The 26,588-nt window shown below is 35.7% G+C and overlaps 3 protein-coding genes across 4 annotated transcripts; 1 reads left to right on the top strand and 2 right to left on the bottom strand.

Annotated features, from left to right (window-relative positions):
• Positions 1-275: 275 nt before the first annotated feature.
• Positions 276-5,628, top strand: LOC104901663 (amino acid transporter AVT6A). Its single transcript, XM_010689257.4, has 5 exons — positions 276-869; positions 999-1,154; positions 2,234-2,437; positions 3,365-3,830; positions 4,498-5,628. The coding sequence occupies exons 1-5, from the start codon at positions 440-442 to the stop codon at positions 4,634-4,636; spliced, it is 1,395 nt and encodes a 464-aa protein (XP_010687559.1). The 5' UTR covers positions 276-439; the 3' UTR covers positions 4,637-5,628.
• Positions 5,629-9,174: 3,546 nt separating this feature from the next.
• LOC104901672 (probable xyloglucan glycosyltransferase 9) lies at positions 9,175-12,820 on the bottom strand. The gene is made up of 5 exons (XM_010689270.4): positions 11,711-12,820; positions 11,301-11,609; positions 10,822-11,112; positions 10,509-10,622; positions 9,175-10,405 (listed from the first exon to the last, which is right to left on the bottom strand). The coding sequence occupies exons 1-5, from the start codon at positions 12,437-12,439 to the stop codon at positions 9,773-9,775; spliced, it is 2,076 nt and encodes a 691-aa protein (XP_010687572.1). The 5' UTR covers positions 12,440-12,820; the 3' UTR covers positions 9,175-9,772.
• Positions 12,821-20,741: 7,921 nt separating this feature from the next.
• Positions 20,742-26,237, bottom strand: LOC104901681 (transcription factor bHLH74). 2 transcript variants are annotated; one of them, XM_010689287.4, is made up of 9 exons: positions 26,135-26,237; positions 24,372-24,929; positions 23,973-24,200; positions 23,814-23,879; positions 23,656-23,724; positions 21,829-21,900; positions 21,595-21,732; positions 21,430-21,511; positions 20,742-21,156 (listed from the first exon to the last, which is right to left on the bottom strand). In XM_010689287.4, the coding sequence occupies exons 2-9, from the start codon at positions 24,924-24,926 to the stop codon at positions 21,134-21,136; spliced, it is 1,233 nt and encodes a 410-aa protein (XP_010687589.1). In that variant the 5' UTR covers positions 24,927-24,929; positions 26,135-26,237; the 3' UTR covers positions 20,742-21,133. The 2 variants fall into 2 exon arrangements, with proteins under 2 accessions (XP_010687589.1, XP_010687581.1); XM_010689279.2 differs by lacking the exon at positions 26,135-26,237 and adding an exon at positions 25,444-26,128.
• Between the last annotated feature and the right edge of the window lie 351 nt (positions 26,238-26,588).

Here is a 26,588-nt window from a genome sequence, read left to right as displayed (position 1 = left end):
ATTGGTTGGTAGGGATAATATGTCTATTATATTGTTATTCAAGTGACTTTATTCGAATGTGTTAATATCCGCTCTATTTCTTTTCATCCATTTCCTATCTTAAGATCATGACACCTAAATTAATAAATAATAAAAAATTCAACCCCTCCAAACATTAATTTAAGAAATAGATCATGACATTAAGATTAAGGTTTTACCCATGGGCCATGTCCCACTCCTAACCCTTGGCAGCTTGGCTTGGTTCATTTAAGATTTAAGGCTGACGCCGCTCACCCACTTCTATTCCATTGTCCAAATTCAAACCATCCATTTTTGATTTTCCTAGCCTTACATAAATAGTTAATTCCCAAGTAAAATTCCACGCCGGCTTCAAATAATTGGCCAAATCTCTGCTCCCACAAACTCGGCATTAGTCACCCAATTTTCACTCCCCGCAAAAATGTCCGCATCAATTGGCGATCGTAAATTCCGGCGGAGCCCAAAATCCCCACTCCTCCCCCACAAACAACACCACCAACACCACTACCACAAACACCACCACACCATCGAACACTCCGAAGGTTTCGGTGGCGCGTCATTCTCCGGCGCCGTCTTCAACCTATCCACCACCATTGTTGGTGCCGGAATCATGGCTCTTCCCGCCACCTTCAAACAACTCGGTCTTATCCCCGGCGTTATTCTTATCATATTCGCCGCTTTCTTAACTCAATCCTCAATTGATATGATCTTGCGTTTCAGTAAGGCTTCTAAATCCATTTCTTATTCTTCCGTCGCTGCTGATGCTTTCGGTGTTTTCGGACGCACCGTCTCCCAATTTTGCATCATTGTCAACAATCTCGGCATGCTTGTCGTTTACATGATCATCATTGGTAGGAATACGGATTACATTCTTTTTTTTTTTATTATTATTATAGAAAGCGCCATAAGAACAAATGATGTAGACGAGATTCGATGTATGTAAATGTAATTGTTTAACTTTATTGTGGCTCATTTTTTAGGAGATGTGCTGGCGGGAACGTGGTCGAATGGATTACATCATAGAGGATTGATGGAAGAATGGTTTGGACAGCATTGGTGCTGGACCTCACGCTCAACTTTGCTTCTTCTTACCACTTTTTTTGTCATTGCACCTCTTATTTCTTTTAAGCGTGTTGGTAAGCACAAACTACCGTGGTATAACGAGTTTTGTCCAATTCAGAACCGTTCTATATGTTTTTTGCTCAGTATATAAGTAGTATATTTAATCAATAAATTAGTATATGAGAGTCAAAAACATTACTATGATAATATACCAATAATCAAGTTATATGTTGGTCGGATTTTTATATATTACTTTTCATATAAATATACGACTTTTTTTTAATAAAAAATGTTTAGAACGGTTTTGATTTAGGCATTTTTCAAAGTCTAACTTTTAGAAGTAGATTTTGTGTCTAACACCCCAGTTTATAATATTATATTCATTATCTTATCTATTAGTTGATACATGACATGGACAAATGGGAATCATGATTGCCAAGTTCATATAGGTACTGTATTAAGAGTGACATTGAATTTGATAGCCAAAGTTTGGTTCTTTTCAAATAAAGTTCCATACTTTTAAAGTGCTTAAAGTATACCCATCTGAGTAGTTAGCTCACTACGTTTCCTTCATGATTATTAGGTGTAGGCTTTAAACGTTTATGAGCCAGGTATTAGTATCAAAGTAAGATAATTTGTGAATTCCTCAACTAATGTTCATTATGATGTGATCTTGTGGAAATTGTTACATTTTGAGAAGAGTTCTTACTTGTTACTTAGTGGGTATGCCTGTGCTTTTGGCTACCTGATGCGGTTATGGGAGTTATCGCCCTTATGGGAAGAGTATTTGCCTCTGCTAACTCAGAGGTTTTGGGTATTTTAATTGATCAGCCAAGCTTTTCAACTGCAGAGAACCTATACATTTGCATACTAGCATAGTTTCTTATCCCGATTAATGAACTGAATTTTGTTTGGTCGATGGAAATATGCAAGCTTGGGGAATTATCCGAGAGAACAATAATATGAAACACCTTAAAATGGCTTTTGTTATTACTCTTCTTCCTGGAGTCTTGTTATGGGTATCAAGCTGATTCATATGGCTACTATAAGACTCCTTTGACAATGCTAATGTTGAAATGCTGAACTTATTGTACATCTAAGTAATTGTTAAGATGTTCTAATTGTCCTTTTCTTTTTGTTCTTGATTTTCTAGATTCACTGAGGTATACATCAGCGTTGTCAGTGGGTTTGGCTATTGTATTTGTCGCAATTACGGCAGGAGTAGCTATCGTAAAGTTGTTGGAGGGAACCATAAAAGTACCTTCATTGTTTCCAGAAGTGGTGGACCAAGCATCATTCTGGAAGCTCTTTACAACAATTCCAATTCTAGTTACTGCATATATTTGCCACCACAATGGTAAGTCGTCAATCTCTAATTCTCTCTCTACCTAGGATACATAACTACATGTGAAACCTGCAATGTTGCTGGTTCTTACATTTGAACTTTGGATATTCTCAATTTGTCAGAGAGTACACTTCTGTGGTGTCAAGACATGTTAGTCAATAGATTGTTATAACCATGTCATAGAGCTTGGTGAAATCACATGTTATTGAGGATGTTGCGTTTTATATTTGATTAGAAAATTCTCCATTGTTTCTCTGGTGCTAGTTGTAAAATAATAGGACTGGATTAATCTATATGCCATTAAAAAGATATGGCTTTATATCCAAACCCCCAAGAAAACAAACTTACCATCCTCAAAATTCTGCAACACAGGCAGAAAAGGCTCGTTGAAGGCACCACATTCAAAGAATTGGTGTACTCAAGTACGACCCTGTACTATAGTATGTATAGCTAGAGGAAGGTAGATATAGCTAACCTGGTCATTCGTTGGCCTGATGATGCAGGGTAGTTTAGGCTGAAGAATAGTCCTGGATAAAGGACCTTTATGACGGGTCAAATCTTATACCAAACTTTCTTAGTACCTTCTAGCTTGTCATGCTGCAGTTTAATCAATCTGGCAAGTTGTAGCTTGTAAGTTCTTGTTTTTTTTTTTTGTTAATTTGTCTGTAGCAAACGCTTAATATCTCAAGCTACTCTAGTCTTATGGTTGATATATTAGTCAATATGTAAGATGCTGAACCATCTGACTGGACCATTATTCATTGTTGATTTCAAAATATCATGGAGGAAATCTAGCTCAGTGCTTTGATTTCTCAGAAATCAATTGTAATTCACAGTTATTGTCATTTATAGATATCATGGAATAGTATTAATTGGTACTTCCAGACTCCAGTTATCAAGTATGACGCTTAACTTATCTGTTTGTTACTAACTTTTCAGTTCATCCCATTGAGAACGAGCTTACAGACCCTTCCCAGATGAAGTCAATTGTTAAGACATCACTCATACTGTGCTCCTCCGTCTATGTTGCCACAAGCTTTTTTGGATTTCTATTGTTTGGGGAACAGACTCTGGATGATGTACTTGCCAATTTTGATGGAGACCTTGGGGTTCCATATAGCTCACTGCTAGATGATGTTATTAGAGTGAGTTATGGTGTCCACTTGATGCTTGTGTTCCCCATTGTTTTCTACTCTCTTCGGCTGAACGTGGATGGACTGCTTTTTCCATATGCCATACCCATAACATATGATAATAAGAGATTCTACTCATTAACTGTGTGCCTTATGGGCTTTATATTTCTGGGAGCCAACTTTGTGCCTAGCATCTGGGATGCATTCCAGTTCACAGGTGCTACCGCAACTATAGCTGTTGGATACATTTTCCCAGCTGCAATTGCCCTCAGGTGAGTAGTTCTCCTTTCAGTTGTACTTAATTAAAGAGCTTGTTTGGATGTCGCTATTCTTAACATTGGGAATATTGCAACTAGAATATTGGCTAGTGATTGATGCTATTTTGACTTTTCTATCTAAGTACCTAGTTCAAAACTCATTTCTAAGATTTGGGTTCTGAATCCTCACCTGAATTTTCTATATTCACCTCGACACCTAATTGTCTTGATCCACATGTATCTATTGGGATTAGCTAACATATTTCTATTAATTAGAATCAGCTAGCATATATCTATTAATTAGAATTAGCAAACAAGTTAGTTGTAGATGTGTTTTGAGGAATTAATGTATAAATACAGTTCTCTAAAATGGAGAATAACTTCTATGAAGGCTGTCTCTTGCATCCATGTCCAATTCTAGGAGAAGGGTTTCCATGTTCTGCGACTTGTACTTCTGCGTATGTATGGCATACTTGGATATCTACCCAATACTTAATAACTGAGGCCTGTGAACCTGTTAGCCAACACGTCAGTTGCTTTCTATGTGCAAGAAGCAGCTTCATCTTATGAGTATGAAGTCCCCCCACCCCCACCCCCACCCCACCCCACCCACCCAAACAAATTGTCTTGTAGTTCTAATCTGTTTATGAAACCATTTTTATGGAAATGTGTGTTATTGCAGAGACAACCACGGCATTGCAACAAGAAAAGATAGATTAGTATCTTGGATAATGATTCCGTTAGCAGTGACATCAAGTACTGTGGCCATTCTGAGTGACATTTACAGCTTTTTTGTTGCCAAGGATGGTCAAGAAATTTGAGCCCTGTGGAGCTCTCTGATCTAGGTATACAACACTCCACAGTTTTGCACTGTCTGTTGACTGATCCTCGGAACCTCATGATTTCGGATTTCACTATAGAAATCGATCTTTGGGGGGGGTTAACTTAACGTAAACATCAGCATTGGTTGCTGGTGCCTCATACAAGAGGAGGAAGAGGAGGATGTCAGGGCAAATTCTGGCTAACTTGTTTCTGAAGGACTGTATGTTGGTTGCTGGTGCCTCATACAAGAGTTTATATGGAGTATGCCAATCTATTTGCTTGTGGGTTGGTTTGATAAATCACGCCCTCCTCTGTCCCTAAATGATTGGGCCACACACATCTTACCTTTTTTTTTGTTTGTGATGAAAGACATTAAACTTTAACCTTTATTTTTTATAAATCTATTTTGGTATAACTTTAAATAGTATAATTTTACCTGAAAACTTTAAAAATTAAATTCTTATTACACTCCTATTACTTATATTTTACAAAAATATTTGGTGTTATTGTTATACTTATAGTTTTACTACAATATCTTTGATTTATTACAGTATTACCTTTAATCTGTAACCATTGTGTGTACAGATAGATTATTTGCTAAACTTTATAAAGCAATTTACTGTAAAGAAGTTAATATTAGCTACTCATTTTCAGCAACAGATTTGAAACTTAGGGTGTTTTTCAGCTACCACTGGAAGTATATAACACAATAGAGGTATATGTTTATTAGTGCATGCGAGACTGCGAGTATCAAAAGATGAAGGTGCTCCTTTTTGTGGAGGTCCTTGAATCAATTTTGTTATGGTTTGAACTTGTCTATATTTGTCAGTTGTCTTTCATTGACAATTAGAGAGACAGTTTTGTTAAAGGGTGTTTTTCAGCTACTATTTCCTCCCCCCACCCCTCTTTTTTCCTCATTTTGATTATGTATGTAAAGGATTGGTGCTATTTATACCACGTTTGGTGGGAAGAAACATGTTTTAATAGAAAATGTGTTTTTTTTTTTTAAATATAGCTAATGAGCTATATACTTCCTCCATTTCTAAGTGTAAAACTTTGACTTTTGCACTATTCACATATCTTACTTTGACTGTTTTCTTTTACTACTCCCTCCGTCCCATAATATAGTGCTTGCATTCCTCTTTGGGTGTCCCAAAATGTTGTGCCTATTTCCTTTTTATCAATTTATTTGGACTAAATTATCCTTCATTTCTAAATAACTTTCCAAAATACCTCTACTTTCTTTTAAAATATGTGCCCCTATTTATTGTTTTACACCATTCCAAGGTATATTTATTGCTTTTTCATTTTATTTTAAAGGAAAAAGATGAAAAAAACTAATTCCAAGACAAAAATATCCAATAAACCAAGACAAAAATACCCAATAAACATTTACTTAAATATATATTTTTGTGAAATCCTAAAACTCTTTCCATTTTCCTTAATTCTTGTGAAAAATGAGAAGTGAGCACTATATTATGGGACGGAGGGAGTAATATATAAAAACAAAATTGATCATAAAAAATGTTGTTGATTTGTTTCAATAAATATTTTCATAATATAAATTTTTTATCTTTTACAAATAAATAATTAGAGATATTAATGGTCAAAGTTGTATGTCAGCGATTGTAAAAGTTAAATTGTTACATTTATTTAGAAATGGAGGTTAATATTAGTCTTTGTAGCTTGGAGGAATCTTTTCATAGCCCCTCCTTGCGTTTTGACTTTTATATACCAAGCTGGTGAATTGTGGTCTTTATTTTTTTTGGTTTTTTTACCAGATACCCTTGAGATTTCACAATATTCACATAGTACCCTCACATTTTCAACAATATAACTTTCACGTTCTTTTTCGATTTTTGTACCAGGTACCTTGGCGCTCTCTCTCAATCTTTCTCTCTCTAGACTTTTTTATGGTGGTCTTTATACATAGAGAAATAACTAGCTTAGGCCTCGTTTGGTTCACATGAGAAGTAATTTCCTCTTGAAATTTACATTTCATGGGAAATTCTTTCCCTTGTTAATTTCCTAGGAATTAGACAAAATTGTTTGGTTGACACCATAGGAAATTGCATTTCCTAGGAAATTACTCACCCGGGGGGGGGGGGGGGGGGCTTGGTGAGTGATTTCCCATGTTTCATTGGAAATTCTATTTCCATTGGAATTTGTATTTTCCTATGCTTCTCTCATTTCCCTCCAACCAAACACAACACCCATAATGTATTTCCTAGGAATTTGTATTTCCAAGGGAAATAGCTTCCAACCAAACAACACCTTAATATAAATGGAGTAGAATAATGACCTTTTGGTTTGATCAGCTTGTATATATTAGATGCTGAAATTAAAAATTCAATTTATCTCAAGCATTTGTGTCAAGTTCTAGACACTCTATGACATACATGGACATTTTAAGCACTTTTTAGCAAAAATTAAGTTTTTTTAAGTGCTCTCCTCTGGTTTTTATATGTTTACCCGTTTTAACTTTTTGATACTATTCACATACATTATTGTGACTATTTCTTGCGATTATTACTTAAGCAAAAGTATAGTAATGTGAGAACTTAGATTCATCTCAAAGTGTATTATTCAAATATCAATTTTTTGAATGTGTGTTTACTGATAATTAGAGATATTAAGATTCAAATAAGTGTCTCGACAAATATATCCTAAAGAAATTGATCAGAAACACATGTTCGTATTCGGTACAAGTACAACCCATGAATACCTAAATGGCTAATTCCACATGATGTATAATGACAAGAAATTAGATTGACCTAGAGGTTTGATTCTTAGCCGTTACAAAAAAGAGAATTTTCAATTTCTTCCTTTTTATAAGAAATTTCTCCTTAACTTGAAAAACAAAAAACAAAAAAAAAAAAATTCAAGTGTAAATGTATAATGACAAATTTGTTTGTGCGCATCAAAGATGGGAGATTTTGCAACAAGTTTGACGCATAGAAAATGTTGAAAGTGGTCCTTCAACGGCGCCTTCCCATTTTGGTTTCCAATGTTTTCTCCAGTCAACTACCGGTGCTTTTGTCTCTTTGAAGGGATACTACTTAACCAGTATACTAGAAGCTCATGAGTCATGGATGATATATGCATTTCATGACAATTGTAGCGTACAAGTAAATTAGCATGTTAAAAGTCAAGCCAAGATTATCACTACAATTTACAAACAACAAAAGGACACACTTGATGTCTTACTCTTGTCGATTTAATTATTCAACTACTTCATAAATATTTGATAATGCCACATTCACTCATTTAATGTTCAAGTCAATTAGCCTCATTAATAGTGTTTGTCACTTTCTTTCTTTCTTTCTTTCTTTCTTTTTTCCCAATTCGCACATTAAAAACTTATTGCCAAACAATTCATATTATCAATACTCCCGTAGTAGTCCCGTGAGTTGTTATTTACCTCCCTAATTTTACTAGCTACTGCTTTGTTTGGATAACATTGTCCCTCATGACTCCCCAATTCTTTCTTTCCACTATCACCAAAACTTAGTCACCGGATATTTTCCTGGCAAGATCCCAAACATAAGCTAAAGACGTTTGAACCATGATTCAAATGTCTTTTGTGGACATTTTGGTTGTTGAACCCCATATATGTTGTATACATGTGAATTGTCCCACATTGGAGAAGGAGGAGAGAAAGTACCACAATATAAGCTAAAGGAGCTACTCCTACTATAGCCAATTGTTTTTAGTATGGAACCTCATTTGGGCTTGCATGTGGACCAAACTCTCATCCTCAGTACTGTATTGCTCAGACCGATTTTCAGTCATATCAAATTTATCATTGATTTTCAGTGAAAATAGAATAAAGAAACTTATCGATATCGATGACGTGACATCATTGCCTTACAGACGTGGCATCTTCTCCTTTCACCCTTTTCCAACATTTGCAACACTTTTCCCGTGGTGGTGGTGGTGGTGCAAAATAAGGTGATCATATAATGTTTGTGGACGAGGTGGTAATTTTTGTGGTCATTGAAGAGATTGAGGGGGGATTGTTGACGAGATTGAGGGAGCAAGAGTTAATGTTTGGGTGACCCTGAGGGTAGGCAACCCTCATGAGAGCTCCCACTGAGAGATGCAAGTAAAAGTTAGGAAAGTGCCTTGTTTCTTTAAGGCGTGTCTAACTTTCCCCTCGGGAAAAAAAAATGATACTCTCAATACAAGTAGGTAATATTGTTAACAAGTCAAATGAACAAGTTAACAACCAACCGATTTGATTGTTAAACAACGCATGTATGGTCTCTAAATTTATAGTTTCTAGAAGGAAAATTCATAATCTACCCAAAGCAACTTCTCATAAAGTAGACTCCATAGATGTTAAACTAAAACTACTCAAATATCAACAATTTTCGAATAGCTTAGAAATGACCACACAAAGTAACCAACAAAGTGGTTTCGTGCATCTGTGATGAAACACACAAAAGCATTATCATTGGTTATCATTGTCTAGGGCCCTAGCTCCACGTACAGAACAAACTACTAATATAATGCATGCTTGGCTAGACTGCCCACATAATAAACAATAGATCGAGATTCATTTCATGCTAAAAACTACATATCGAGCATAGCATAATGCTCACATCTATCAGAAAGACATAATACTACTGATGTCTGATGGTAGGACGAATTTTGAACAGTTGCACCTTCGCAACTGGAATAGTGTGCATTCATGTGAACTAAAGCAACAAATTTTCTTACAAAAGAATAGATCTCCAAAGAACAAAAAGGAATAAAGGCAATAAATTACAGAAGGAAGAAAATGAAAAAATGGGCATATTTCCTTACATATGAAAGGGCACTATAGCATCTCTGTTTCAAATCGGTTTCATGCATCATCATCAAAACTCCTGCATACCTGATGTAGGACAAGCATTAACCTTCTTGCACCAAGGGGGCTTACGGAAACCTGAGGGCGGGTGGAAATAAAAGCCTCACTCTCATCCCTCTTGGTTCTCCAACAACCACGACCTGCTATATGCTTGTCTCTCTCTGTCCGGGCTTAGTGATTTTGTACCTGTAACGTCACTTCTGCCCCGAATGATTTATGTAGCACTAATACTGTTCATTGTATCGCCTACAAAGTCCTAAGTATATCCCCCCTCCCCCCTCGACTAATCAACCTGTTCACCAATCAAATCAAGACCAACCAGCAAGAAAGAAACTCCTTGAAAGAGTAAGAAGTAGAAGTGGATGCCCTGAGCTGAGAGAAGACTCCTAGCTGCAGCAGTCAAGAGAAGGCATGCAAGGGACAATTCCTTCATGTAAATCCTATTGTGCTTCTTCTTCTTCTTCCTAGAACCATTCTGCTCTTGCTTTAGTAGTTCCTCCTTCATTTGTGCAAGGGTAGTATCTGAAGAGCCTTTTCCAGGGACCAGCTCTTTCTCACCTAAAGAGACAAGATCACTTTCTGATGCACGGCCAGATTTCTTTGTGACAACCCACTCGTATGCACTACCCAATTGGAATAAACCAGAGATCATAGCATTGAACTTTGTGACCGACATTGTATTCTCAAATAGAAGGTATGGGACAATAAATGGGAAGGATTTCGGGGCAGGAAGGATGTTCAGAAAGGACATGGTGGCCGGAATGTAGCAGACAACCCAGGCAGGGAGCTCTGCCTCAGGGATAAACATGGTCATTGGAAGGATTATACAAAAGAGAGTGAAAGAGTAGAAGGGCAAAATCAACTTCCTCAAGAGGAAAAAGAGGAATATCATATTTGCCTTCTTCCAAAAGCATATCTGCAAGGTAACCAAAGGGAAAAATTCCAAGTCAAATTCATGCTATGACAAACCACTAGAATAACCTTATCAAGAGAAACGCGAGTTTCATTCTTTAACTTACCTTTGATTTGATAATGTCAGGCAAACAAAGACGAAATAGCTGCATAGGCCCTGAGTGCCATCTATGTTGTTGCTTTCTATAAGCTTCATAGGATTCCGGTAACTCACATTGACACTACAAACATCATCCCCACGAACAAAAACCATTCAGTAATCAATGACTAAGGTAAATACTAGTACTAATTAAACAAGAATTAGAGTTTGTAACTCAACTAATTAATGAAGCAAGCAATGGGCACACACAAAGCTTATTAAAGCAAACAAATGGAAATCCAACTAGTAAGAAAGTGACATAAAGTCATAGAAGGGAATACCTCAACATCATTAAGGTAGATAAATTTCCATCCTTTAAGATGAGCACGGACCGCAATGTCCATGTCCTCAACAGTGGTCCTCTCTAACCACCCACCCGAATCTTCAAGCGCCTTAATTCTCCATACACCCGCAGTCCCATTGAAGCCGAAGAAGTTGATAAAGATCCCATTCACCTGTTGCTCCACCTCAAAGTGGAATGCCAAGTTTATATTTTGCAGTCTAGTCAGTAAGTTCTCATCCTGGTTCACAAATGACCACCTCGCTTGCACTAACCCCACCTCTTCATTACCCTGGTCCATTTCAAATTCAATTTCAATTTCACAGCAACATCAACTTTTTTTCTTCTCATAATTAAACCCATTAATAGTACAATTCAACTACATATCTCATTTCCACATCATTAACAACAACAACCAATATTAACAAAACAAACACATTACACTATTATAAGTCATGATAAAGCTTATTAGATGATCACCTTGAAATGGATGACAGTTCGTTTAAGAAAATCCGGAGCAGGCTGAAAGTCAGCATCAAAAATGGCAACAAATTCATAGTCCTTAACATAGCTGCAATTCATAGCAGACTTAAGATTACCCGCCTTATACCCGTCTCGAATAACCCGATGCCGGTACACAATATTTGCACCCTCTCCTTGCCACTTATGAACCTCCTCCTTTATCAACATTTGGGTCATCGGATCATCCGAATCATCAAGTACTTGTATCAACAACCTCGATTCGGGCCAGTCCAACTTACACACTGCACCAATTGATTGCTGATAAACCTAAAATACCAACAACATATATCAAAACTTAAAATTCTTCTAAAACCCTCAAACAAAATCAAAAGAAACAATCAACAAAGAATAAAAATAAAAATGTTTACCTCTTTTTCATTACACATGGGTATCTGAACAAGAACCATGGGAAAATACCCATCTTCACCATCTCCGGATTCAAGATCGGATATTTGACCCACATTTATGATGGGTTTAATCTTCCTTAAACGGATCCAAAAACAACCTAAACAAAGAATAAGTCTATCCAAAGACTGTATTAGAAACAACACAATGCAGATATTCGCAAGCCACTGTAGAGGTCGGGCCAGATACCCGACCCGAACCAAAACCCACTTGTCGTAAGCCCACCCGAACAAACCCTTAAACCCGACCGACCCAACCGACCCGACCCGTGTTGTTGCTGACGTCAAAATGCGGTCTAGATAAAACGACGTCGTGTCCTTGAAATGCCACCCTTTAGAGTAGGCGGCAACCTCGAAGCAGAGGAGGACGACGGAGATGGCGAGGAAGACCCGTATGAACGCGTGCAGTCGGGTTCGGGCCGGGTCGGAGGAGTCCGTTCGGCCCGACTTGACCCGGCGACGGACGGCGGATGCGAGGGAGGAGAGACAGCCGGCGGCCCGGTGGGCTTTGAGGAGTAGGACCCACGTGAGCTGCTTGGCGTTTTTGCCTCTGAATTTCTTGTTTTTTTTGGTGGGGATGAAAACGTCGTCGTCTGATGATGGGTTTTCGATCTCGGAGATCGACCAATTAGGGTTCTCCATTTTTATCACCACTGGTGTTCCTCTGTGGTGCTTCTCCCACCACGGTGCCATTTTTTTTTTTTCAAATTTTTCTCTCTCCTATGTTTAAAACAACTAACTTGTTAATCAATAATGTTGTAAAATCTGGCTAAAAAAGAAAAAACCCAGCTTCTAAAAACCTTAAATTTGATTGAGAATCAATAATGTGATAAAATCTGGCTAAAAAAGAAACGCCATTGTTGAGATTTAAGGTTTTTGAAGAAGAAAAAAACAAAGATGAGAAATATGAAGAGAGAGAGAAAGTAAAGATGAGAAAATATATAAGAAAAAGAGGAGAGAGAAAAAGAGTGAAAGAAGAAGAAGATGAAGAGAGAGAGAGAGCGGCAATGGAAAGTGATAGATAGGAATTAGGAAGGTATGGTGGTATGGTAGTAACAGACAGCTCAACACGTCTTTGATTCCAACAAGTACTTCTCCAGAATTATATTCAGACCACTTCATTTTTTATTTTTATTTTTATTTAACAAAATTTTAAAACTAAAATGAAAATTATTTTCAGACCACCTTTTTTTTCTCTCTCAAAGATAATTTAATTTTAATAAATTTAAATTTAATCACAGAAATCAGGTCAAAATCAGGAAAAGATCAAATTTTTAAAAAAAAGAAGAGAAAACGATGGAGCGAGAAACCGGAGTGCTCCGACAAAATCATAAATTAAATAATCAATTCAAACTTACACTTTTGCACCTACTAATAATATAAAATATTAAAATCACTTTTTTTTAAATTTTAGAAAAAAAACAAAAACTTATATATAATTATCCTAAAAAAATAAAAGTTTAATGTGACCCTAGATAGCACCTAACTGAAGGACATCTGGGGATGGTTTTAAATTTTTGAATTTAAATTTATATTTATATTTAGATTTCCCAGAAACCCAGAAAGAAAATGTTAAATTTTTGGGGTAATTTTTTTACTTTTGAAAGGTTTAGGTGAAAATGTAGGGGTACAAAACGCAGTGTTTTGGTTGAATTTAGGAGAGAGATTGGGGCATATTGATATGTGATAATGTAATTGATTGAAATTTTGCCCCCTTTCCTATTGAAGGATTGGGGCGAAATCTGGGAAGATTTCTGGGAGTTTTTTTTTTTTTTAATGACTTTTTAAGATCTATTATTACATAATGGATTAGATGCTAAGATTTTGTTTGACCTCTATTTTTGGAAAATTTTCAAACAACTATTTTTTATAACTAATTTTTTTAAAAAAAAAATCAATAAACTATCTTATATTTTTCAATATACAAATTACGTTTATATTTATTACTAATCAATAAACAACAATCGTCCTAGGTGTGTTGCTGATAGAGTATCGAGAAAAAAAACGATAGGGGAAAGGAAATAATAGCAATTTACGGTGACTCAATTATTAGTGATTAAAATTTTAGCCCCTTTTCTATCGAAGGACTGTGGCGAAATTTGGGAAGATTTCTGAAACTTTACTTTTGACTTTTTAATATTTATTTTTTTATTATTCAGACGAGCTACGAATACAATATAAAATACAAGAACTATTATTATTACATAGTGGATTAGATTGTAAGATTTTGTTTGAGGTTTATTTTTTACCATGAGTTGGAAAGCATAAAATTGAAGGAGATTCACACGGTGAAAACTGGAAAGGGATAATTTTCATAAGAGCATGTACAATGGTTGGTGTCTCTCCAACTAGCTCTCCACACTCTCTCTCATATTCTCTCTCTTCAAGCTACTCTCAAGAGCCATGTCTAAAAACACCCAACAACAATAAAACCCTTTAAAGAGCTTTCCATTCAACTTTTCATTATTTTGTGGTCCCCATGTCAATAAATGAACCTTATTTCATATTATGATCAAAGTTATATAAATTAAGTTATTCATGTAAATTAAATATAATTACAAATTAATCTTTTTCATAATTTAAGCAAAGTAGAATTTTTAAAAACAATATAATTATGAGTGCTAATATTTAATTTTCATAAATTTGGCATGGAATGAAGAATTAACCTACAACATGAAAAACTAATTTTTAAATATCCAATATTAGGCTCATTTTATAGATAAAGGAAAATTATACTTGTTGGCATAATAATTATTACCATCTTTTTTTTAATTTTTATAGAAAAGATCATTAAATGGTTGCATGAAGAAAAAAGAAATGAAGTAATTACAATAAAAAGTGGGTCCCACACATTGGAGAGCCATCTCTCCATCAACCCAAATGGTATCTCCCCCAAGAGCCCTTTGGCAAAGTGTCTCCATGGAGAGACACCCAAGACACACCCAAGAGCCCCATTGTTGGGTAAGAGGTGGCTCTCCATTTTCTCTCTCCTTGGAGAGCTAGTTGGAGAGCCCCATTGTACATACTCTAAGGAACGTGTGATTTTACTAACAAACCATCCCTACGTGCATTAATTGATGCCCTTGTTGCTCACCAAGTCACTATGGTCCATGAGTAAGGAATATGCTTTTTGTTTGTGCTTTTTTTACTTGTAAATTCTCTTTTTAGATGACTATTACTTGTAAATTTTGACTATTAGGCGGTTTATATATTAAATTTGACTTATAGTTTAGACTAATTATAAAATAAAGTAAAAGAAGTTATATATATATATATATAAAAGATGTTGTATATTCAGGTCAATGTATATTTTTTATATATTAATTTTTGCTTAATCAATATCTACAAACTTGGCACAAATCTGAACATGTTTGTCAATATGTAACTTTAATTATTAATAACTTTTAATTTATAAGTTGATATATATACCAAAAAAAAATCATATTTTTAAGTATAAATTGCAACAAATCTAACAAATTACACATGAATATATTTTTCTTTATATAAAAAATTACAAAAGAAAGACTGTCGAATGAGACACAATAAATAATGCAAAAAGCAATGTCAAATAGTATTCAGGAATGGAGGAAGTATAAGATAAACAAAGATGTTGTTAGCCAAATTTATACTTTGGCAAGTGCGAAAATCAAAACGATGCATAACACTTTGACTTTCACTTTTGTCAAATGATTATTCTAGATGTTAATATCTTTAATTTTCAATTAGTAAAACATTAAAAATTGATGCCTTAAAGACCTACATTTTAAAGAACCTAACAATACTTTACACCCATGCATTACATTTTTGCTTTTTGAAAAGGTCTTGGCTGAAATGAAATTCATCCATTTCTTTCTTCTTCTTTTTTTGTCAAGGAAAGAAAAAACTAGGCCACACCTCCTATTATAGAGGCCAACCTAAAATGTCCTTTCAGACCAACAAGGAAAAATCAACATCATAAGGAGGAAGGAAATTAGGGCCTGTTCTCTTCGGCATAAAATAGCTGAACTGAACTGAACTAAATTGAACTGAACTGAATTGAACTGAACTGATCTGAAATGAACTGATCTGAACTGCTCTGAACTGAACTGAACTGAAATGAATAGTGATATGTGAGAGTAAAAGTATTGTCAAGAGCTGAACTGAACTGATCTGAACTGAACTGAATTGAACTGATCAGAATTGAACTGAACTGAACTGAACTGAAAATAAGCTGGGGAGAACAGGCCCTTAGTAGGAAAGTTGTAATAATGCCCCTTATACGCTATAAAATCAGCTAGTCTATTTTCATCTCAACCAATATTACGAAAATAAGTCTCCGAAAAAACCATCGCCTCCTTTCCTATATTAGCAACAGTCGAATCAATACACCAAGGCACATTACAAACATTTGAAAGAGCATTAGTAACTTGACTATTATCTCCTTCAACAATAACTCTATTCAGATTCAGACTTTTGGCACATCGGACGACTTCCCTACCCGCTCAAGCCTTAACCTGGAGGATAGACAATTCTGCACTAATAGAGTGAGCTATGTTACTCACCACCTTGCTCAAGTGATTTCGAATAACAAAATCGAGTTTGTGCTACCATCCTTTCTTTTGGAACCATCAAAATTAACCAACACAATATGGGGCAGCGGGAGGAGACCAGGAAGAGATCTTAGGAGAAGAACGCATGTGCAAGGGCTTGATAATCAAATTGGAAGGAATAAGAAGTTTTCTTTCAATATCCTGAGCACCAGCCCAATCTCTAACGAAATTGATAACACGACTAGCCATAGCAAAAGCTAATAACCTAGAATCCCAAACTCACACTGGTTTCTAGAAAACCAGATAAATCACCAGAAAATAGCTAACTTGGCATGCTCTCCAAGTTTAACGAATTTTTAACCATAATAATAATATCTCTAAAAGAGAGATTCAAAGAGGAATTGGGAAACGTAGGCTAGTCATCCATAGACTGCAATAACTTATGAGAATCCCCCGTATAGGTACAGTCAAATAGGAAGCCCATTTGGTGCAAGGGACTTTCATGGTACATAAATTGGATTTTAAATGGATTTGGAGCATAAATGCTCCTCCAAAGGTTAGCTCTTTCCTTTGGAAAGTTTTTAATAATGGTCTTCCCACTAAGGAGCAACTTAAACAAAGTCACATTCCGTTCCCCTCAAGCAATGTGTGGTATAAAAACCATTATTTTTGTTGGTGTTAGAGAGTCACTAAGGCAGGTAATGAGAATGGATCCCAAGATCTCCTGAAATTGGGAGGAAAAGTCTAACCAACCGAACTATCCTTCACTCTCATATAAAGACCAATATTAACTTCATCATTTTAGTTTAGGAAAAATTGTCAAGAATAAGTCAACCTTTGCGTTGACCGCTTTTAACAAGTCAACCTTCATTTATTCCAGTAGCAAGTAAAGCTTGTACATGAATTAGATTTTCACGAGTTTTTTTAAATGGTAACCTACAATAGTAGGTTGCAACAGGTAATTAAAGATCCATTAAGTTTATTGCAATTAATCTTTAAATTTTTTCCCACCTGTTATAAAACCCACCCAACTGCTTCTTCCCCCCTCTTTGAGACTCTGCTTCTTGTTCCCTTCTTCCTCCTTTTCATTTTTTTTCCTCTGTTATCTGATCCCAACTGACATTACTCCTCAAATGAACAACAAAGCTATCTTTCCGATAATTATTTGAGGGTTAGCATCTAATAGGAAAAGCTATCATTTTTATGAGCCCTACTTAAATTTTCATCAGAACTGATAAACCCATTTGTTAAATTAACAAAATTATCACCTACATCGCCCCACCATTGCACATGATCAGACCCAGGTAGCATATCAAATTCACTAACCCTGAAAGAACAATTGTCAACTACTGTAAAAACACCTCTCAATTGATGTTGCAACATTACAAATTCATACTTTAAACCAGCCAAAGAGGTGTCATTCGAACATTTTAAATCAGAAGAATCAGAAATACAGCAGAGATTCAAAAGTATAAAGAACATTAAAAGGGATCTTAGAAACCCTAAAAAGACCAATTTATATGCCATAGGAAGGGACGATCCAAAACAAATCTAGGCACCCTTCCCTACCTATTCCCCACAACTTAATCCTCAAATTTGGAGGATACCCTTTTCAATTGAACATCAAAATACCCGAAATCAGGTCAGAAATTTGCCTAATATTGTGTAGATTCAAAGATAGAGGAGAAAGAATCAAATCAAAGAGTAGCAATAATATAAACAATGAAGATGAAAAAGGAAGGTGAAAACATAGAAATAGTGATTGCTTCGCCCTGCAAATATGTCGAGAAAAAAAAAAGAGATGAAATTCGTGATGGGTTTACCTTAAGTTACTGGCGGAAACCCAGAAAGTCAGAAACTTTATCGTGTCAATGAAATCGGGACTAAGCACAGTGCAGAAGAAATTTGGAGGAGATTGACAGGGGGAATTATGGTGCGAGAAGAAATTGCAACCCTAATTGGAGACGAAGAACAGGAGAGAGATAGTGTGTTATACGAACAGTTAGGGGAAACGAAATGTGGAGGGAATTTTTTTTGCCAGAGTCAATAAGTCAAAGGGAATGGTAAGTTTAAAATGAAAGTTTACAGGTTGTTCAGGTCATAAGTAAAAAAAAACTCGTTAAAATCTAATTCATGTACAAGCTTTACTTGCTACTGGAATAAATGAAGGTTGACTTGTTAAAAGCGGTTAACACAAAGGTTGACTTATTCTTGACAATTTTTCCTTTAGTTTATGCAAACTTTTTATTAGTTTATGCATATTTGTATCAATAAATATATACTCCATTAGTTATCAGTTAATATGTACATACACATATTTTATATATCATCTTATACATGCTTATTATATGAGTTTATAAATATCTTGTGACTAACAACAAATATTTATAAATTGATATGAAATCTGCATGAACTAATAGTAGGTTTGTATATACTGAAAAACCGATATAGTATCGTATTTTGTTTTATTTTTGAGGGCCCTTTTCGAAAACCCCTCGATAAGAATAATTTTCTTTGGGATGCCCTCTCACAGGGTCAATCACCCAAAGGTCCAACATGCACCAACCATCCCCCATCCCCCCCTCCACAACATTGAAATTATGCTTCCACCACTATTTGAACCTTGGTCTCCCATGTGGGAGATAGGAAGCCATAACATTAGAACCAAAGATTCTTGGTAAACTGGTACCATATATATTGCTTCCTTTTGTATTATATATATGTCACTTTTTCTCACTCTTCTACTCCTCCACAACGAAGAGAATTTGAGATTCAAGCCATTTGTTTTCGTCACTTATGGTGAGGTTTCGGGTGGTTAGGCGGCAGCGACGACTGTTGGTCTATCACGGTGCTTGCTAGTGGTCTGTTTTTGGTGCTCATCCTCTCCCCCTCTTCCTCCTCCTCCTTTCTTAGTCCCTTAAAGTCACCATCAACAACCACCTATGTCCACTCCTCCACCAATGGTTGAAATGGCTATCGCAACCACCACCACCACCACAAGCAGCACATCCGCTGTCATTGACGACATCGAGAAGTTTTGAAGCAAACGACAGTAGAAGCACCTTCAATTCATATTGGTGATTTTCGATTAAAAACAATTATTGCAATAAGAAGTTTGGATTTTCCTCCACATTCCTTGAATTGGAGGCAGAGCAAGAACGAAGACGAGAGTTCTCAGTGATTTCTTGTAAACAACCCCCCCCCCCCAACCCAACCCAAAAAAAAAAGAGCAACGCTACTTTTTCCTATTGAACGCTATAAATTGTAACGTTGGTCAGAAACTATTTAAACACTATTTGAAATTCTAACAACTACTTTAACCTTTACCATGACAAACACTTAATTAGTGTTTTGACTTGATCAAAACAGTAAAAGCTACCTCAAAGTGTCGCCGAACAAACACTATGGGGGTGTTTAGCAAATGGCTTTTTGCTTAGCTTTTGGCTTTTAGCTTTTTAGTTTGGTCAAACAGCCAAAAATCATGTTTGGTTTGTGGCTTTTAAGCCAAAAGCTACTTGGAGTAGCTTTTCTTCCTTGGCTGTTGGCTTTTAAATAATAAGATTACAAATATACCCTTATGCTATAAGTTGAATGAAAAAAATCAATGCCCATAATGGTCATTTTATAATGTAATAGCCAACCGCCAAAGATAATTTTACCAAACATGTTTATAAGATAAAAATAGTCAAACAACCAATACAAACAACCAGTCAAACCAGCCACATAAAACAGCTAACAGCCAACCGCCAATTACCAAACAAGGTCTAAATTTCCTTACAAGGTGAATAGAATAGCATATTTTAACATGAATTATTCTTACTTTCACTTATCTTCTTAACATAATTTCAACTTTGAATTTTTCACAAATAACCACAACTTTGGATTTTTCAGGAGCAATCCCAACTTTTGCAAAACCTTCTCAAAATAATCCAACCTTTTTATTTTCTTGTATACGCTATCCATTTTGGGACCACGATAAATAGGAATTTTAACAATTCAGATAAGTTTAACGATATACCCCTCTAAACTTGAGATTACACCAACATAATCAAAAGTTGAAATTATTCTCATATGTTAGTCATCCTCATGTTAATATTGGACACTCACATGTAGATTGACCTTTTAACCTTATAAAATAATAATGCCAAAATTTTCCATTAAAATTATATAAAGACAAAAGCTTCATTATAAACTTGTCGTTTAGCGTCTACTCATAATTGACAAAGTCACACAAATAATGTTTTGTGATAGTATCTCATGGAATGAGATGGACGTCTTGGAGTTGGATGTATCATCCCTAAACATCGCGGGCCCCCAATATATCCAAACAATATCAGCCTTTTATAACAGAAACACACTAGGCCCATTAATAATATCCCTAGGCCCACAAGGACCCAACCAACCTTGATTCTTCTAGGCCCAATTAGAATTATGATGTGCCCACAAAAACACAGATGAGCTTGTAATGGACAAGAAATCCAAACACACTTCTCACTATGAAATTTAAAAAAAACTTTGATACCTTTACAAAAAAATTTCCTACTGGTTATAACCACATAGCAATCAACATATTTCAAAGCTTTGTGTTCGTGCAAGTTAAAAATAAAAATAAAAATGATCATGTTCTTCAACAACTTTGGAAACATCTTACTCAATTTACAAAAGAAGTTGTGAATCTAACATGTCACCTTCTTCTCTAAAACTCGAAGAAAAGTCAGGAGCTGAGCACCTATACAACACCACACTATGGCCTTAAATAACTTGTTTCCTTCGTCTTTTTCTAGTTGCGTCAAATTGCAGTCGACTAAAAATATTGAATTTTCTGTTAGGAGGAGGGATCGAAACCTGCGTAATAATCCTACAACTCTGTCTTTGAGCTACCTGTGAAAGTTATAAGAACGAGGTTTCAGCTGTAAGTTTGATACCGAAATAAGAAAATTAACGATGTTAGCAAATGAGTAAAGGGGTATCTATAACTAACGGTTTTGCACCGAACAAAGAGGTATAATGACATTCTAGCTATGTACTAATACTAGCTATACCATAGTCTACAAAACATAGGGTACAAATGACAATATACCACTTGTTTTCTGGAGAAAGTTAGGAACTTGACCTTTTTTTAAACGAATATGGCAAAAAAATAAAGACTCCTACCATTTGGTCCAAGACCAGCAACAGCTGAATTAGAGTCAAAACCCATATGAAGAAGACTTTGCAGGTCACCATCCCATACAGCCTGTACAATCCATGAAAATAAATGAGTTACAGTATCTTTTTTACACTACTAAAACAATAGTAGTCGAGGGGTTTCAGGTTTACCTGAGACATGTGATGATATTGTGAAGCCGAATTTGGCATAGTAAGATTTTGATGAATTCCCTGAGAAAAAGCATGGGAGGAGCCCATTCCTTGGTCGAATCCAAGAACAGGGGGGCCGCTACCTCGTGAATGCAGAATCTAAGCAAGAACAAAAAAAAAATAAGAGGGCAATATCACCAACCATGCTTAAAAATGGCAAGAGTATGATGAAGTTTTCAAGGGATTTGGGCTTACATCTTTGGACAGAAGCCGCTCGATATCGACGTTTAATTCAGGATTCACGGTGGCAAGTTTCATTGATAGAAACTGTAACAGGAAAGAAAGATAGATGTTTAGTTAGCTTTAGAAATCCCTAAGGTTTTGACTTTTGACAAAGGAACAAACGGTTCCCAATGTGTTTACCTTTTCAATAAAAAAAAAGGACAACAAACATGTGCTAAATCAACAAAGGTTGCAAATACATAAAAATTGTATGTCCAAATGCGTAAACTGATTATTTCTTGGTTATTGAGACTCAAAGCAAGTGCAGCTGTCCACAAGACACAACAGTGGCATAGATATATACCAGATGACTGTACAACTCAAAACTTGAAATTCAGGACACAGGAACATTGTTCTAAAATTCGGACATGGGTGCAGCCGTGCATGTCAATCTAAATACTTGAAACAATTTATTGTTATATAGTATAATTAAACTATATAGACCCAGACAACACCGAAGCCTTCATCCCAATAGAGTGCGATTAGCTACATGAGTCAATATATTATCATCGGCTATCGTCCCACACATATTTTCAGCCTCATTCTCCTCATGGCAAGTGTTATATGCCATTAATATTACCCTCTATCCAAGTTTTTCTGAAGTATGCCGACTCTGTCTAAGATCTCCATAATCTCAAATCTCCACTATCCTTACCGGTGCACCATCTAATCAAATGCCTCACATGCCCAAATCACCGTCATTGCCTCTCTCTCATCTTATCCTCAATACACAAACTCCAACTTTCTTTCCAATGTCTTTGCTCTGAATCCAATCTCTCAAGGTGCTCCCACACATCCATCTTAATATGAATATCAAATCACGAAATTGATTTATAATGAACCAAAGGGCCCAATCTTCAACAAATAGCATAATTTGATGTCAACTCATGCATGTAGAGCCTTCTAGTTCCATGCATATAAAGAAAACACTCTAATCAAAGAATCCTACAATGATCTCATAATAGCATGTTAATTCAAGCAAGTTGATAGCACTCTCCTAACAGGCCAGTCTTGCTTGTCATTTCTCTCATCTACTTTTCATAGTGGCATGAGCGATGAAGTGCCCAATGGTAAAAGGTATAGTGTTGTATATGGATTCATAACAGTGTATACTGAGGCAAGGGTAGTCAGTGGACACTCCAAAGAAAAAAAAATTGGTATTTACCTTTCCATTGAGCCATTACAAGAAAGAAAAGAAATCGTGTTAATTGACGATCCGCAACCCCAAATTACTCGTCCCAAAACATAGAATTGACTCCCCAAATACAAAATTTTCATACCCTTATATTCGTCACTTCTCTGCAGGTGTATCACCAAAATGCCAAATTGGAGTATCATTGGATACATGTTCTATCATCTATGCGCTTCTATGTTTTGTGAAAATGGAACTTAAAATAAGTGAACAAAATGTAAGACGGTCTCGGGTGCTTTCTCTTCACCTTAAAATAATAAGTACTACAAATGATAAGTTGAGATAACTGGAAATAAATTCCAACAAGTTCAAAAAAGTTTCAATAAGGCAATAAGTGATAAAACAAGTCCATACAACTTTAGATAAGTTCAAGTGCAAATATGTTCATATAAGTTCCACATAAATTAGGTGAAGTGAACACACCCATAAAAATACATCTGTGAATTAACAGATCAGACAAGGCATATAAGCTGAAAGTTACACTTACTCCAGCTTTAAAAGAGAATAATCCGCACTAGTTTTATATGGAGTAATCTACTTTAACTCAATGGGCAAATTTTACAAAAAGAAAATCCAAGCAATTGGATAAATTGAAACAGATTACTCACCTCAACCTGTTGCTGCAGTGATTGCACATAGTTGATTATCTCATCTAGCATCACAGCTTTCCCAGTAATCTTCAAATAGTAAAACAAAACATGATCAACTTGGTTTGCAACAACAATTAGTTTTGCCACAACTAAAAGATAAAAGGAGAATCAGTCACCTTATTACACCCAGGAACAAGTTCTTGAAGAAGTCTCATTCTCTCACTGATCTTCTCTCGCCTCACCTAACCAGTGGATATGGTTCCAGGTTCAGCACATGTTCATGTATTTAATTTTGATTAGATACCACAAGCTACTAAGGTGTTTGAACAGATTACCCTTTCGGCAAGACTGTGACTATTTGTAGCCTGACCGCGTCTAGCCCTCACATGAATGTAATTTTGTTTAGAATCTTCACCTTGTAAATCATCTTTCGGTTGCTTTCCAGCTTGCTTGCTGGATGAATTACCCCCAGCATTATGCTCACTTTTCTTCTTCTTATCATCTTGTTCTTTTTGGCCCGAGCCTTCACTTATATGGTCTTTATGTGCGTCTCCATCAGCATTCTATCATACATGAAAGGCAGCATATCAGCAAGTGAACTCAATAAATCAACTAGCATAATACCATCAATAGTCATCAATTCATGGATATATAGACCCATTTGCCAATCACAACCAATAATATGAATCAATCAATATACACATATCATAGGAGGGATATTAGCAGATAACTACCTCATCAGTCGGTGAAGGAGAGACCGAGTCTCTCTTCCTCTTGCCATTCGGTGATACTCCGACAGCCATCCCATCTGCCATTTGGCAGCCTCTCTCAGCTTGTGTAACATTCATCGACTGCCGCTCCTTTAACCCACTTTTATTAGCGCCATAATTTTGAGGAAAGAGAGCATTAGAAATCTGTGAACCCCCAGAAAGGCCAAAGGGACTACCAATGTCAGTGAAATTCCTGCCCCCTAACATTGGAAGCTTAGGCAACATATGAGCAAGGCTTGGGTCGGACGAGGGGTAATGAACAAGGTGTGAGCTGCTAATCCCCTGTGGATGGGATTCCATTAATATAGGGTAAGAGGAAGATTTTGTCAATTCACCATGAGAAACCATTGAAGAAGCACCAAAACTTCCCCTTTGGCTAATTGAAACCATGGGATCCCAACCCGAACCATAAACCGAAGTTAAATCCATAGATCTCGAGTTCATGCCAGAAGATGGGGAATTCAGCATACTCTCACCACTATGTTGAAACCCCATTTGACTACTCCCATCATCACCCATGTTCTACAATAAACAAAAACCAAAAAAAAAAAAACACACAATGTAAGTTTGTTCTAGATATATAAAATATACAAATGTAACACCAAACTAACCAGTACCCAAAAAGAAAAAACAAACAATAAATTAAGTAAAGGAGCTACAGAAGTTAAAGCCAAAGTGACTTTGACCAAAAACCAGCTGCTGATATCTTGTAGGACTCAACAAGGAACAAATAACCTTTGCAGCTTTTGTAACTAGAAATGAGTTAAAGCAAAAAGAAGTCTTCTAATGCAGCATCCTATGAATATGATACAACCCATATAATTTTATTTTTTCTTAGTTTTTTTGAGGTAAGGGAAATCCAATGTATCAGGGCATAAAATCTGCATACAAAAAAATTCTAGCAAATTTGTTCTTTCCTTCATTAACCCAGGTTAGCATCAAATAACCGACACAAAAGTTGTAATTTTTCAGAGCATAAAGTTTGCAAACAAAGAAGAAACGAATAGAGGTATAAGGGTAAGTTAAAACAGCTCACCAGAGTTGCATAAAGAAAAGCAGATTCCCTTTTCTTCTTCTGCCTTTTGTTCTTCTTCAACTTTGGAACTTTTGATTTCTTTCACAAATTTATTAATAGAAAATAAAACACTCAAATTCTATAACACCCAGAAAAATATTTGATCTCGGTTTATCTAAAAACAGAAGGATCAAAAGAACTACTTAAAGCAATACAAAACGACAATGGGAATCAAAGTTATGAAATTTAATCCCCAAAAACAAGAGCACAAACATCAAATCACAAGCCCTAAAGAATGAACATTCAATATTCTAAGATGGGTGAACTAAAGAAGATCTATAAGCATCAAATTCCCCTAAAAAAATGTTAAATTTTGGCTAAAGTTGCAACAGAATCACACAAATTATTGGTGTTTGGTATAAACCCAGAAAGCATCAAACTTGATATCTTTTTAGTTGAATTTAGGATGAAAAATCAAAAATTCAACATATGGGTAATTGCAAAACAAGGGGAAAATGAAGCATCAAATATTAAAATGTATGGATCACAAACAAGGAATAACAATAATCTGGTACTACTACTACAGTAGTTTAACTTAACTAGTAGTAGTAAATAGTAAAATAGAAGCTGATGAAGAGAGTGTTAATGATTATAAGTGAAGAGAGAGAAAATAAAAAAGGTGATGAGAGAGAAACAAAGAAAGATTGCTCACCTGCTCAAGCAAATGGTGACATGCATAATTTTTTAATGCAGTCTAACTACTGCCAACTGCTCTTTGTTTGGTAAAAATCATTTCATAACAAGTCTTTTTTCTCCCTTTACCTCCTGTAATAGGAAAAAAATACCTTCATAAACTTTATTAAAAAAAACAACCAAGTGATTTTAGCATAGTGGTTGCTCATTTTGTCCCTTAATCAATTGGTCAGAGTTCGATCCTCAATTTCTAGGAATGAAAAAAATTATTGGCCAGCCCTTTACCCTTAAGTGAAACACCCGGGGCGAGGAGATTAGTCACTCCTATCGGCGGTGGATATCTTGGTGGTCAAAAAAAAACTTTATTCAAAAAACAAAATTAATTAATTAATTATTAGTAATGTGTGCACTGATTAGTACTGATTACTGATTAGTTAGTGTATTAAGTAATTAGATTAGGAGAGAAGAAGAGA

The sequence above is a fragment of the Beta vulgaris genome, chromosome 1, assembly GCF_026745355.1.
Source record: "Beta vulgaris subsp. vulgaris cultivar EL10 chromosome 1, EL10.2, whole genome shotgun sequence".
In the NCBI taxonomy this organism is placed as follows: domain Eukaryota; kingdom Viridiplantae; phylum Streptophyta; class Magnoliopsida; order Caryophyllales; family Amaranthaceae; genus Beta; species Beta vulgaris.
Note: the sequence above shows the minus strand (reverse complement) of the source record. Positions and strands in the feature narration are given on the sequence as shown.

Excerpts from the sequence above, each read along its gene's own strand:
- LOC104901663 (XM_010689257.4), top strand. The coding sequence starts at position 440 with ATGTCCGCATCAATTGGCGATCGTAAATTCCGGCGGAGCCCAAAATCC. Across the intron at positions 870-998 it reads CGTTTACATGATCATCATTG|GAGATGTGCTGGCGGGAACG; the intron begins GTAGGAATACGG and ends CTCATTTTTTAG. Across the intron at positions 3,831-4,497 it reads CCAGCTGCAATTGCCCTCAG|AGACAACCACGGCATTGCAA; the intron begins GTGAGTAGTTCT and ends GTGTTATTGCAG.
- LOC104901672 (XM_010689270.4), bottom strand. The coding sequence starts at position 12,439 with ATGGCACCGTGGTGGGAGAAGCACCACAGAGGAACACCAGTGGTGATA. Across the intron at positions 11,610-11,710 it reads CCATGTGTAATGAAAAAGAG|GTTTATCAGCAATCAATTGG; the intron begins GTAAACATTTTT and ends TTGGTATTTTAG. Across the intron at positions 10,406-10,508 it reads CTGACATTATCAAATCAAAG|ATATGCTTTTGGAAGAAGGC; the intron begins GTAAGTTAAAGA and ends GTTACCTTGCAG.
- LOC104901681 (XM_010689287.4), bottom strand. The coding sequence starts at position 24,926 with ATGGGTGATGATGGGAGTAGTCAAATGGGGTTTCAACATAGTGGTGAG. Across the intron at positions 21,901-23,655 it reads CACTGCAGCAACAGGTTGAG|TTTCTATCAATGAAACTTGC; the intron begins GTGAGTAATCTG and ends TTCCTGTTACAG. Across the intron at positions 21,512-21,594 it reads AATATCATCACATGTCTCAG|GCTGTATGGGATGGTGACCT; the intron begins GTAAACCTGAAA and ends TGGATTGTACAG.